Here is a 12100-nt window from a genome sequence, read left to right as displayed (position 1 = left end):
GCACTTCTGGGTGAACTATAAAGAGAGCCTGCGGCCACTACTCATGGTGCCAGAGTCGGGAGGAGAAGGACGAAGCTGCCTGGGAGGAGTAGTGGAAGAAGAAGAGTGTGGTTTGGGTGTTTTTACTTTGTGTGCTGTTGTGTTTCTGTGTTAGGGCTGAAGGACACAGGGAAGACATGGACCTCAGCTGAAGAAAAATAAACCTTTTCATTTATTTCTACATGTGCCTCCGTTTTCAGTCTGTGTCAGGTCAATGCCTATATAGCGCCTTTGCCACACCATTTAGATCTGTGACTTGGCTTCTTGAATGGCACTATTTCAAACAATGACGTCAGGTAAGCTGTTCAATTCTCTGAACAGCTGCCATTGTTCTTGCTGGTACTACGAGGTGATTCACCTTCCGATTTTAAAGGATGTTACATATAAAGTTTGGTAAGTTAGCTCATTATGTAATCAAATGGTCTACATGTATTAAAGCTATAAAAAGCCCCTTTTAGTGTGAATCTATAGCCTACAATATCATTTTATATTTTTTTTTTTGCAAAATCAATCTATAATAATAATAAAATTAAAGTAATAATATTTTTATTATTATTAGTATTGTTGTTACGTTGTCCAAACATGAGCATCACTGTTTTTTGTGATGTACTTAAGGCACCCTCTGTCTTTCTGAGACAATATCACATGCAAACATCCAAATAAACAACTAATAATGAATGGGTCAGTTAACTTATTAATTTACAAAAAATGGTTTCAGGAAATGCATCCCAGTTTCTTTCCCCCAGAGTACACCTACAAACATAATTAGCTGACAGTCTGTAAATTCTGAATCTCTATTGTTGCCACATTTCAAATGACAAGAATTTAAATGACTTCTACGAATCACAGGTAATTCCTTTAATTGTAATACTAATTTAAAAACAAATTCATTTACAATATTAATTTAATTGCATTACTGTTTTTTTAATTTAAAAAAAATCAGGATTTGATAAATCGAATCAAATTCGATAAATCCTGGCCCTGACAGAAAATACCAATACTAGAAAAATAAACTGATATAAACTGACATTGTAGAAAGATACACAAATGTGTTCTGCAAACACTATTAATTTTATCTGTTTTGGGATATATTTCATTCATGGTTGCACTTCATGGTGGTGACGAAGTGATCAGTGCTGCTGCTTTACTGCATTGGAGGGAGTCCTGGATTCAAATCCAGCCTGGTCACTCTGTTTGTGCAGTTTGTACTTTTTCCATGTGCCTGTGCAAACTTTTGTCTAGGTAAGCTTAGTCCTCTCAGACTAAGTTGCCCCATGCAGAAGAATAACACCCCTTTCAAAGTTGGATTGGGCTTCTGTTTCTGTGCTTGATGCCACTAAGATCTGTTCCAGCCCCATGTAATTGCACACTATTTCAAGTGGATTAAAATTAAGAATGGATGAATTTTCATATCTTTCTTTTATAAACAGAAGATCTGAATTAGAATTATTTAATCACTTTACCTTACTACATTTATAATAACAAAATTTAAAAGATGTACATATAAAGAAAGCAAAGATCCTAAAATTATGTTACTTATATTCAGGTATTTTTTCTTTATTAATATATACTGCATCAATTTTGCAACTCAAGATTAAAGATTCACACATTTCATACAATGTATACCTTAAGAAAAATATAAGTTTATTTCTGAAATTGACTTCATAGCACTAGAATACAGAGATAGTATACAGGTGTTAAAAGGGTACAAGGAAGACCAAACAATAGGCATGTGTAAGTACTACACAAATTACCACAAAACGAACCAGTGATGCTGGCTCACATCTCAGACTGAACAGTGCATAGTAGTTGATGCTGGTCTCCCATTACAGGGTCAGAGTATCTGCTATTTCCTCTCAGTGTTCTCATGCAGACAAAGAAACACATATTAGCTTACAACCCAAAAACATATAAGCTATAGGTGTAAAAGTTAATAAACACCACTGTTCTTTTTCTGTGTTGGGTTATAAAGAAAAAAAATTGAGCTACCACTTTGCGTTACATTTAAGTAGAACACAATAACTCTGTGCTTTATTTGACACAGCTGTACTCTCCAATCAGTGAAGAGTCCCTGTAATAAGTATATAAGTTTAATATGTCACTGTGCTCTGTACAAAAAATATTTTATAAATTCACTCACATGTATAGCTAACACAAGAACAGATTTAGCACATAGCAGCATATAAGAACTGCTAGGTAAGCTTTTTAGGACAAGACAAGTTAAGGACAATGGCAAAATGGGCATTGTCAGCATGTCATTCGATCTTCTTTTCCTTGTCTGGAATGGCATGATTTACCTAAGTGGGGGCCTGCACAGAGTATAAGCCTTGGAATATTGGCTAGCACACCTTTGAAGCCGACGGAAGGATGAGAGATAATGTCATCCGATCCTGAAAATCCTACTAGGGCAGCAACGAAAATGGCAGACTCTATACACACTACCCAAAGGTCTTTTTATGGCTTCTTGGTCTGTTATGCCATGTAAGCCATCATTAAAGAAAGCTAAGTTATTTCTCCTATGTGATTTCTTTTCGCCGTATTACTAAGGAAGGGGTATCGCCTTTTTATATTATATCTATATAGTTTTGGGTTAATGCCGCAATTACAAAAGAACTTATTCCTACAAGGGAGCCAGCGCCCCCTGCTGGATACAGTCCCAAAAAGTGTAACTTCCATCCCTCTAATAATAACCTAAGAGAAATTGCAACTCTTTGAACTTTTCATTTTTCCTCCCAGGTATTCACTGTACAAAAACAGTCAAACTCTAGCCAGCTTTGTTCTTTTTTTCTACAAAAGCCACATATATTAACATTGTCTTCAATATTGTAACCCAGATTTAGCAAAACTAACACTTCTATTATTTCAGAGGGTGCAAAAGCTTTCAGTCAATATATACTGCATATTATAATAACAATATACTGTATAATTGTCACATTTGAAAAAAAAAATCTATGTCTAGGAATTTACTACTATATAGTGCTTTTTTTCCCAAATAAATCATGTTAGCAAAAAAGATGGTAAATATACTAGAATAAATCAATGATGCAGAAACTGAAACTGCCAAGCAGTATTTAAAATGTGGCATACCAGGTATGGACAAACTTGGGATCCAGGTCCAAACATGAGTTCACACTGTTTGTTAGCATTGTAGAGCTGACCAGGCAGCTGAGAAGGTAAATCATATGACCTGCTTACTGGTTCATCAAGAAGACATTCTCCATAGCCCGTGCTAAATTAAGACAAAAACAAATTAAAGGCACATTTCTGATTAATAAATAAAACACATCCATTTAATATAAGGAACACCTAATATTAACATATTAACTTATATATACACCTTTTCACGAAACTTACTGTCTTTTTTTCTTATATTATTATTTCACATTTGTATGTTTTAAAAATAAACAAAGCAACACAATTTTGCAATAAGTGGAGCAACTGTCAATGCAATAAATATTCAAATGACCTATAGCATCATTAATGTTTGAAAAATATAATAGTAAGCAAGTTAACAATTAAAATATTTTATAAAATAACATATTAATACATTTTATAACATAACAATCTCTAAGGGAAATTCAAGGTGATGTTAATATTACTGTAGAAAGCTTTGATTTTAACATGCAGGCTTTGACACAATTTTGAAAGATGCTTCTAGTAAAAACCTCTTCTATAATTGGTCATTTTCAGTAAGTTTGGTTCCCTACAGCCTTCCTAATGAAAAATCTGAATTGTGAAAAAAGGATGGAATATCTATCAAGAAAGACTGACTAAAACTTTTCTGAAAGCTTGGCTTTTGCTATTTATCAAGAAATGTATAAACTAGCAGGGTCTCAATTATATTTTTTAATTAATAATTTTTGTTTTATCTTTTAACTTACTGCCCATGTTTTAAGCGTAAATTTGGGTTAACCAAGTAATTCCTTGGTTAAGTTTACAAAGTGCTTTTGAATCTCTTCATTTTGATAGATGTCAAGATTTTCTTTAGCTTTAAGATTTTAGCAGAGGGCAGAAGGTTTTGTGCCCTTTATCTTGATATTTTAAACCCCCTTTATCCTGATCAGACCCCCCTGTCTCCACTATAACATACTGTACACACCACTAGCTGGTAGTGTGTTCTTTAGAAATGTTGGCTTTACAGTTTCACTTGGAATTCAGGCCATAATGAGACTGGCACATAACTGGGAGTCTACTGCTCGTCCTGAGACAAGACAGACGTTCGCTGAGTGGCCTATGGTTGTTGTTTCTGCTTGTGCAATCTGTTTGGATGGTGGGTCAATTGACAGACCTATCCATTTGACAGTCTCCATTAACTCCAAAGCTAGATGCTCCACCTGGCTACTTAAGAGTTTCCTCTCATTTAATTAATTTGATTCTTTGCATTTTCTTACTGTTTTATCCCTCTATAAGCCCCATGTTTTCTCATTCAAAAGCATATTATATAATGTAAATCTACAATTATAGCAAAGTAGTCAGGTCATTGAGAAAATGAAGGAAATCATTCAAGGTTCAAAAAAGTTTCAGTGTCCTGAGCAATGGCTAATTCTGACAAAAACTCACTGCTCACCTTGCTAATCTTTACAAGGAACAGTGGCTAATGGGATGTTGAAACAGAAGCCAAATGGAAAGGCATCATCACCTAGAAGAAACTATGAACTAAAATACAAATTTCTGTAAAAGTCTTTTCAATGAATTGAGATGCAAGCAAAAACAGAGCAAAGGGTTACTATGACTCTGCTATGGTGTGTGATGCATTTTAGTAATTGTACAATGTAGTAGTATTGTCATCTGTATATAGGCCACAGGTAGCCACACCTGCAGCACCTGGGGCCTCATGTATAACGTTGTGCGTAAAGCTCACACTATATCATGACATGAGCACAAAAGCGGGAATGTGCGTCCGCACAGAAAAATCCAGGTGCAGGAATCTGTGCATACGCAAAATTCCACGTTCTTCTGCTACATAAATCCAGATCAGCGTGAAAAGTAACGCACGTGCATGCGCCTAGTGTCTCGCCCCAACTCCTCCCAGAATTACGCCTCTTTGAATATGTACTGTACATCAATATAAATAGCCCTTAAGCTTAGCGTTCTGTGAAAAGACAATGGTAAAACCACGAGGAAAAATAGAACAATTTCAGCGACTACCAAGTTGAGGCAAGGAAAATGTACTATTTGTTGGTTTAAACAGTGGTATAAACAAGAAAAGGAAGCTGATCGAGTGACATAGCGTGTCGGAGAAACTCGAAAGCTCAAGTTCACAAAGTTGCACAGTGCCCGAAATAAAAAAGAAGTCACATATCAAAGTCGCCGTGAAAAGACGAGTCGTAGCCCACCATCTGAGTGTCATATGAAAGCTTATTAGGGAACAGAGAAAAAAAAGGCACACAGTGGGGAAAAAGCAAGAAATGTCAACTTTAACCTCGAAATTTTCACTTTAATCACGTAGTTTATTTTGTCATTAAAGTAGAACATCATAAACTTCATCTTAAAATCGTTTAATTTACTAGTTTCTCAAATCCCATTGTAACTAAAGTAGTATGTTAAATGCTTTGTTTTTTAATTGATCTTCTATGTGCTCTATGTGTGTGAATCACTACGTGCTTCTTAAACCAGCTTTCTCTTTCTCCGACAGGACACAGAATCCATTACATTCGTAATATTACAGCTCTCTGAATAATTAAAATAGTGAGATGTATACGTGATATTCTTTTCATGATGACAGGAATGAAAGCATGTTATTAAACATGGGAACATGGTGGCGCAGTGATTGTGCGCAACCTTCGATGAAACTATTGCAGCAGTACTGTCTCTTTCAAACGTACTAACCTCCAATTCCTGTCCTTACTTTTCTTTCTCCAAATACCCAATCGCCACACAATCAACCCTGTAATAGACGTTAAGCCATCTGTAAGCTTACAATGACGATTCTTCAAAACTTTTAAGGAACATTGAAATATCTTTGAAGTACGTGTTTAATTATTCCATCCATCTATCCTTCCAGTGTCGCGCCAGCTGCAGCACCGTGTCCTCACATGTTTAATTATTAACAATACAGATTATTTAAATGAAGTTAAAGTTTTATCTGTATAATATAACCAACATATTTTGCTTCATTTCATCTTAAAAATGATATTGTCATCATATGTAAATACACGCCTTATAAAGTGGTGCAGGTTAAGCAATATTATAACTGAAATGCAAGTTTACAGTGAGGTAATTGTACTTATAAGTACAAACAGTTCTGCAAGGAGCACTTGATGGACTGATTGACTGTGATTAAAGTTCTTCGGATGAAACTGTTTCTTAACCACAAGGTCAGTACAGGAAAGTCTCTAAAGCGTTTTGCCATGGCTGAGGCAGCGTGTGCTTGATGCTGTATCCCGATAATTCTGATCCGATCAACTGCTGCTGTGATTTCCCACTCAGATACAGTGATATAAACACTCCGAGTGGTGCAGTGAGAGTAATATGGAAAAAGATGATCCGCTGTAGCAACCTTTAACGGGAGCAGCTGAAAGAAGAAAAGAAGGTGCAGTGACAGTAACAACGGTAAAGCAGCTATGGTATTTAGAATGCTATGGCTATTCACTGGACCATTATATTGTTACAGGTTAATTACAATCAGATGCATTACACTAATAAACAATATGCGGTTAGTTTCAGTATATTTATAAAGCCGCGTCAGGAATATGGATCTATGCTGCCAGTCTGCAAAACCGAGCGCAGAACTTACATATGACAGGGTATGAGGTACCGTGGAAATGTGCGTGGCTTTACACCAAGTTTAGGTTTTATACATTGCGATTTGAACGTGGAAACATTCGTACACAACATTTCTGTGCGTACGCACCGTTTATACATGAGGCCTCTGGGGACCCATCTGCTTGGGTTCAACATATTAAAAACACTGACAATAAAAACACAAGTAGCAAATTAAATGAACATACCTAACCATTAAAAATATTATAAAAAACACTACATTAAATAGAAAATATGAAAAAAGAACTTAGAAAAACATTTACAAGCAAAATTATCACAGAATATTATAAAAAATATAAAATAAATAAGCTAAAATAAAATTTAAAAAAGAAAAAAACCACACAGAGACCAGGAATACAGCCCCAGTTAAACCATGACAGTCATGGTCTATAGTGACACTATGGCCTTGCCTTGAAGTTTAGTTTTCTTCCTTTTTGCATTTCGTTTTCCTGGAGTTTCTTATGTTATCTGTAAATGTTAAGTGTCTTTATTTTCTCTGTTTGCGTCATTATTGTTAACTATTGTTTTTCAGTTCCTTTAATTTGTTTTGTAAATTCCCTTTCATATGTGGGTAATTATAAATTTAATTTCTTTTTAGGACGTAGGATGAGTTTTCCTAATTAGTTAATCCCCCTTAAATGTTATCGTCGGGCTTTATGGGATTACACGGACGCTATATATTAAGCACCTTTTGCCACTAAATCTTTTTTAACTAACTAGCGACGAATGCCGAGCTTACTGAGACAAGCATTTGGTTGAAAATCACTATTCTAAACTATTATTAAAACAGCATAATCAAATTAAGTGAAAATCCAGTTTTAAAACTCATTGGGAAACTGATCTTTACTGTCAATTGCACAATTACAGAAAATAGTTTGCTTCCCTGTTCACTGAAATATCCATCATTTTCATTCATGAACAAGCATAGGCTGAAATCCATTAAGGATTACAAGCAGAACTTTCTTATGTTTACCTTACAGGATCATTCCAGGAATATTACTGTACTGTACATGGCTGTATTTACTGGATACAGCTCTTTTCAAACCCCAGAGCAATCTTAATTGTAATAATAATAAAATATTTTTTATTAATATACACTCAACACCCTTCCAATTTGCTTCTTTTTTGTTTTTTAGTTAGTATAAAGCAGGGGTGATAAGAAATATCAAACTGGTGTGGAAACTAAGCACAGTACTGTAAATGTTATATTTAATATAACTGTTTTACCTTCGAAAAAGCTTCAAAAAAGGTTTACAGAAAATAAGCTTAATTTAAACTACACATAATTTGAATTAAAGTTTTAAAACAAATCAAACAAACACAGTGTGTGTTTCAGGCATGTGTTCATGTATAGTATAATAATATCTATCAATATAATACATATCAATATATGTCAATATAACAATAATTATAAAATAATCCAGTGAATAATCATTATCATCATTTTACTCTACTCTACGTCTGAGTATCAACCACCTGGTTAAATAAGCCATCTTATTTCCAGCAACTTCCTCCATAACAAACACAAATTCCCACACATTCCCAGGGCAATTGATAGACATAATCCCTCCAGAACTTCCAGAGTTTATCTCTGTTTTTAACCAATTTACTGTACCTTTAAACCTTGTGTTTGCTGCAACCACAAGACATGGTTAAATGACCACATCATTTCAACTGGTTCATCTCGATCTGGATAGTAAGTAGACCTACTCCGAGCTCCTCACTGTGTCACAGAGATAGAGCCTCACAGCTCTCCACAGGAAACTCATTTCGGTCACTTGCCAATACCACAGGTAAATCTTGGGATGTCTACAGATTTGTAAGAAAATGTAGCTCCTACTTTGCCACTAACATCCTAATGATTAAAAAGCTGCTACCGCAACACTGATCCTTTGATCTGTCCATTATGACCTCTTCCCTGTGATTTATAAGTTTAAAGTCTCATCCAAAACAAGAGGACTTTAAAGCAGATTCTGAGATAGCAGCGGATCAAATACCGTTAGACCTAGATCTTTTATTATTCGCTTCGAGAGATTATTATTTAAGCTAGAGGTGATGGCACTCCTCAGACACAAGCAAGAGATTATATATGAAAATACCCACATTCGTATCTTCCCTGATTTCTCTCCAGCAACAACTACTAAATGTGCAGCCGTCTACAACATTAAACAGCGGTTACGGCAAGCCAATATCAAATACAGCCTCTTGTATCCTGCCAAACTGAAAGTGGAATTTTATGTCTTTGCCAGCAAGGAAGAAGCAGAAAAGGAATTAAGAAAGCTGATCCCGACACTATTCTGAAACACAATAGTGAATCGTAGCCTGTCATGACATGGTAAGGATAAATAACCTACTGTCTGATCTATTTGTTAAGATACAGGTTTTTATCATTATATATCCTCTTTATTACTCGGACGCTATCTGCTTATGTTTTAATTACAGTTATAGACGTTTCTGCTTAATTCTTTTTTTTTTCTTTATCTTATTTATTCTTTCTCTACCCTAAAGGAGACTGTTTAACATCATACCCATGGTTTATTGTTATTGTTATTATTGCATTAAGACTTACTATGCTTTTTCTGGAGCACTTTCTAACACCATTCCCTGGGTTTATTATCTTAATATGTTAAGATTTCTGAAGATTATATATATTTTAAGTTCAAAATTTGTTAATGATTATATTTTAGGCATATAGTATTTAGACTATATTGTCAATAGATATCTTTATTTTTTAGTCCTAAAACGCTGCTGCGTGGCGGCTTGTATTGCTTTGGATGTGCTCTGTCTCTGGGTATGTCAGAGGACCAGGGGCCTCATGTATAAACGGTGCGTACGCACAGAAATGTTGCGTAAGAACTTTTCCACGTTCAAATCGCGATGTATAAAACCTACACTGGGCGTAAAGCCACGCACTTTTCCACGGTATCTCATACCTTGTCGTACGCAAGTTCTCCGCTCGGTTTTGCAGACTGGCGGCACCCAGCGTCAAAGCAATGCTACTGTTCCTGTTTGGTTACACCTTATTTTTCTGACGCGGCTTTATAAATACACTGAAACTAACCGCATATTGTTTATTAGTGTAATGCATCTGATTGTAATTAACTTGTAACAATATAATGGTCCAGGGAACAGACATAGTATTCCAAATACCATAGCTGCTTTAGCGTTGTTACTGTCACTGCACTTCTTCTTCTTTCAGCTGCTCCCGTTAGAAGTTGCCACAGCGGATCATCTTTTTCCATATTACTCTCACTGCACTATTCGGAGTATTTATATCACTGTATCTGAGTATGAATCACAGCAGCAGCTGATCAGAAAGAGAATTATCGGTATACAGCTTCAAGGACACGCTGTCTCAGCCACTACAAAACGTTTTAAAGCCTTTCCTGTACGGACCTCGTGGTTCAGAAACAGTTTCATCTCAAGAACTTTAAATGCACTCAATCAATTGCACCTTGTAGAACTGTTTGTACTTATAAGTACAATCACCCCACTGTAAACTTGCACTATAGTTATAATATCGCACAACCTGAGCCACTTTATAAAGCGCGTATTTACATATGATGACGATATCATTTTTAAGGTGAAATGCCACAAAATATGTTTATTAAATTATACAGATAAAACTTTAACTTCATTTAAATAATCTATATTCTAAGGATAGAATAATTAAACATGTACTACGAAGATATTTCAATGTTCCTTAAACGTTTTGAAGAATCGGCGCTAAGCTTACAGATGGCTTAACTTCTATTACAGAGCTGATTGTCTGGCGATCAGTTACTTGGGGAAAGAAAAGCAAGGACTGCAGTGGCGGCTACGCCAATATATATTGAATATAAAACAGAAAGAGAAAATAACAACACAGCTAAAAACGCAGCGGCAAATTTCGGCAAAAGTTAAATGCTTGTGTCATGAGCACGATTCGGCTATGCAGTGTCTGCAAAGGATGTGGCCATCCACCGTGCATAAGCTGCCTTACTGACATTGGCGGGCGAAGGAGACACCGATTCTTCCTCTGCCCAGTGCCACCAACAGCCTAGAGCCACCCCTGAGTCTGCTGCAATAAATTATTTCATCGAAGTGAAACACATGTTTAATAACGTGCTTTAACTCCTATCATCATAAAAATGATATCAGGTATACAACTCAGTATTTTAGTTATTCAGAGAGCTGTAACATCTCGAATGTAATGGATTCTGTGTCCAGTTGGAGGAAGAGAGCCGGTTTAAGAAGCAAGTAGTGATTCACACACATAGAGCACATAGAAGATCAAATACAAAACAAAGCATTTAACGTGCTACTTTAATTACGATGTGATTTGAGAAACTGGTTAATTAAAAGATTTTAAGATGAAGTTTATGATGTTCTACTTTAATGACAAAATAAACTACGTGATTAAAGTGGAAATGTCGAGATTGAAGTTGACATTTCGTGCATTTCCACACTGTCTGCCTTTTTTTCTCTGTACCCTAATAAGCTTTCATATGACACTCAGACAGTGGGCTACAACTCGCCTTTTCACGGCGACTTTGATTTGTGACTTTTTTTATTTCCGGCACTACTGTGCGATTTTGTGAACATGAGCTTTCAAGTTTCTCCAACACGCTATGTCACTTGATCAACTTCCTTTTGTTGATTATACCACGGTTTATTTAAACAAATAGTATGTTTTTCTTTTGCCTCCACTTGGTATTCGCTGAAATTCTTATATTTTCCCCCGTGCTTTTCCCATTCTCTTCTCACAGAATGCTGAGTTTAAGGGCGATTTATATTGATTTGCATATTCAAAGAGGCGTAATTCTGGGTGGAGTTGGGGCGTTACATGAAGCACGTGCATGAGTGTTAGTTTTCACGCTGATCGGGATTTATGTAGCGGAAGAACGTGGAAGTTGGAGTACGCACAGATTCCTGCATCTGGATATTTCTGTGCGTAAGCACATTTCAGCTTTTGTGCTTACGCCATGTTAAAGTGGGAGTTCTACGCACGGCGTTATACATGAGGCCCCAGGACTGTGTGAAGAGGGGTCCAGCCTCATGTGGAGAGGCAAAATGAGAGGTTGGGGGGTTAAGGGGGGAGAGAAAGAGAGCAAGCTATATCTATATCTAATCTATCCTTTTAATCTTTATAATTATAAAAACCAACGTAACAATAGGCTGCATGGCAATAACTCTTGGGGAAATAGGAAATTAAGGTTAAAGCTGTCTCACTTCCAGTTAAGACTATAAAATGACATCAAAAATTCAGAATCAATGTCTCCATGATGGGACAGTTAACTTTGTGAGCTGGAATGTTAAA

General features: G+C 36.0%; 1 protein-coding gene across 2 annotated transcripts in view; it reads right to left on the bottom strand.

The window, feature by feature from the left end:
- LOC120533851 (A disintegrin and metalloproteinase with thrombospondin motifs 20-like) overlaps positions 1–12100 on the bottom strand; it is a 423413-nt gene that overhangs the window by 242595 nt on the left and 168718 nt on the right. For both annotated transcript variants that reach the window (XM_039760893.1, XM_039760894.1), the window contains exon 10: positions 3127–3268. In XM_039760893.1, the coding sequence (XP_039616827.1) occupies positions 3127–3268 (142 nt within the window). The remainder of the gene's footprint in view (positions 1–3126; positions 3269–12100) is intronic.

Source organism: Polypterus senegalus, chromosome 8 (genome assembly GCF_016835505.1).
Source record: "Polypterus senegalus isolate Bchr_013 chromosome 8, ASM1683550v1, whole genome shotgun sequence".
Classification (NCBI taxonomy): domain Eukaryota; kingdom Metazoa; phylum Chordata; class Cladistia; order Polypteriformes; family Polypteridae; genus Polypterus; species Polypterus senegalus.
The sequence above is the reverse complement of the archived record's forward strand: the minus strand, read 5'-3'. Positions and strand labels throughout refer to the sequence as shown.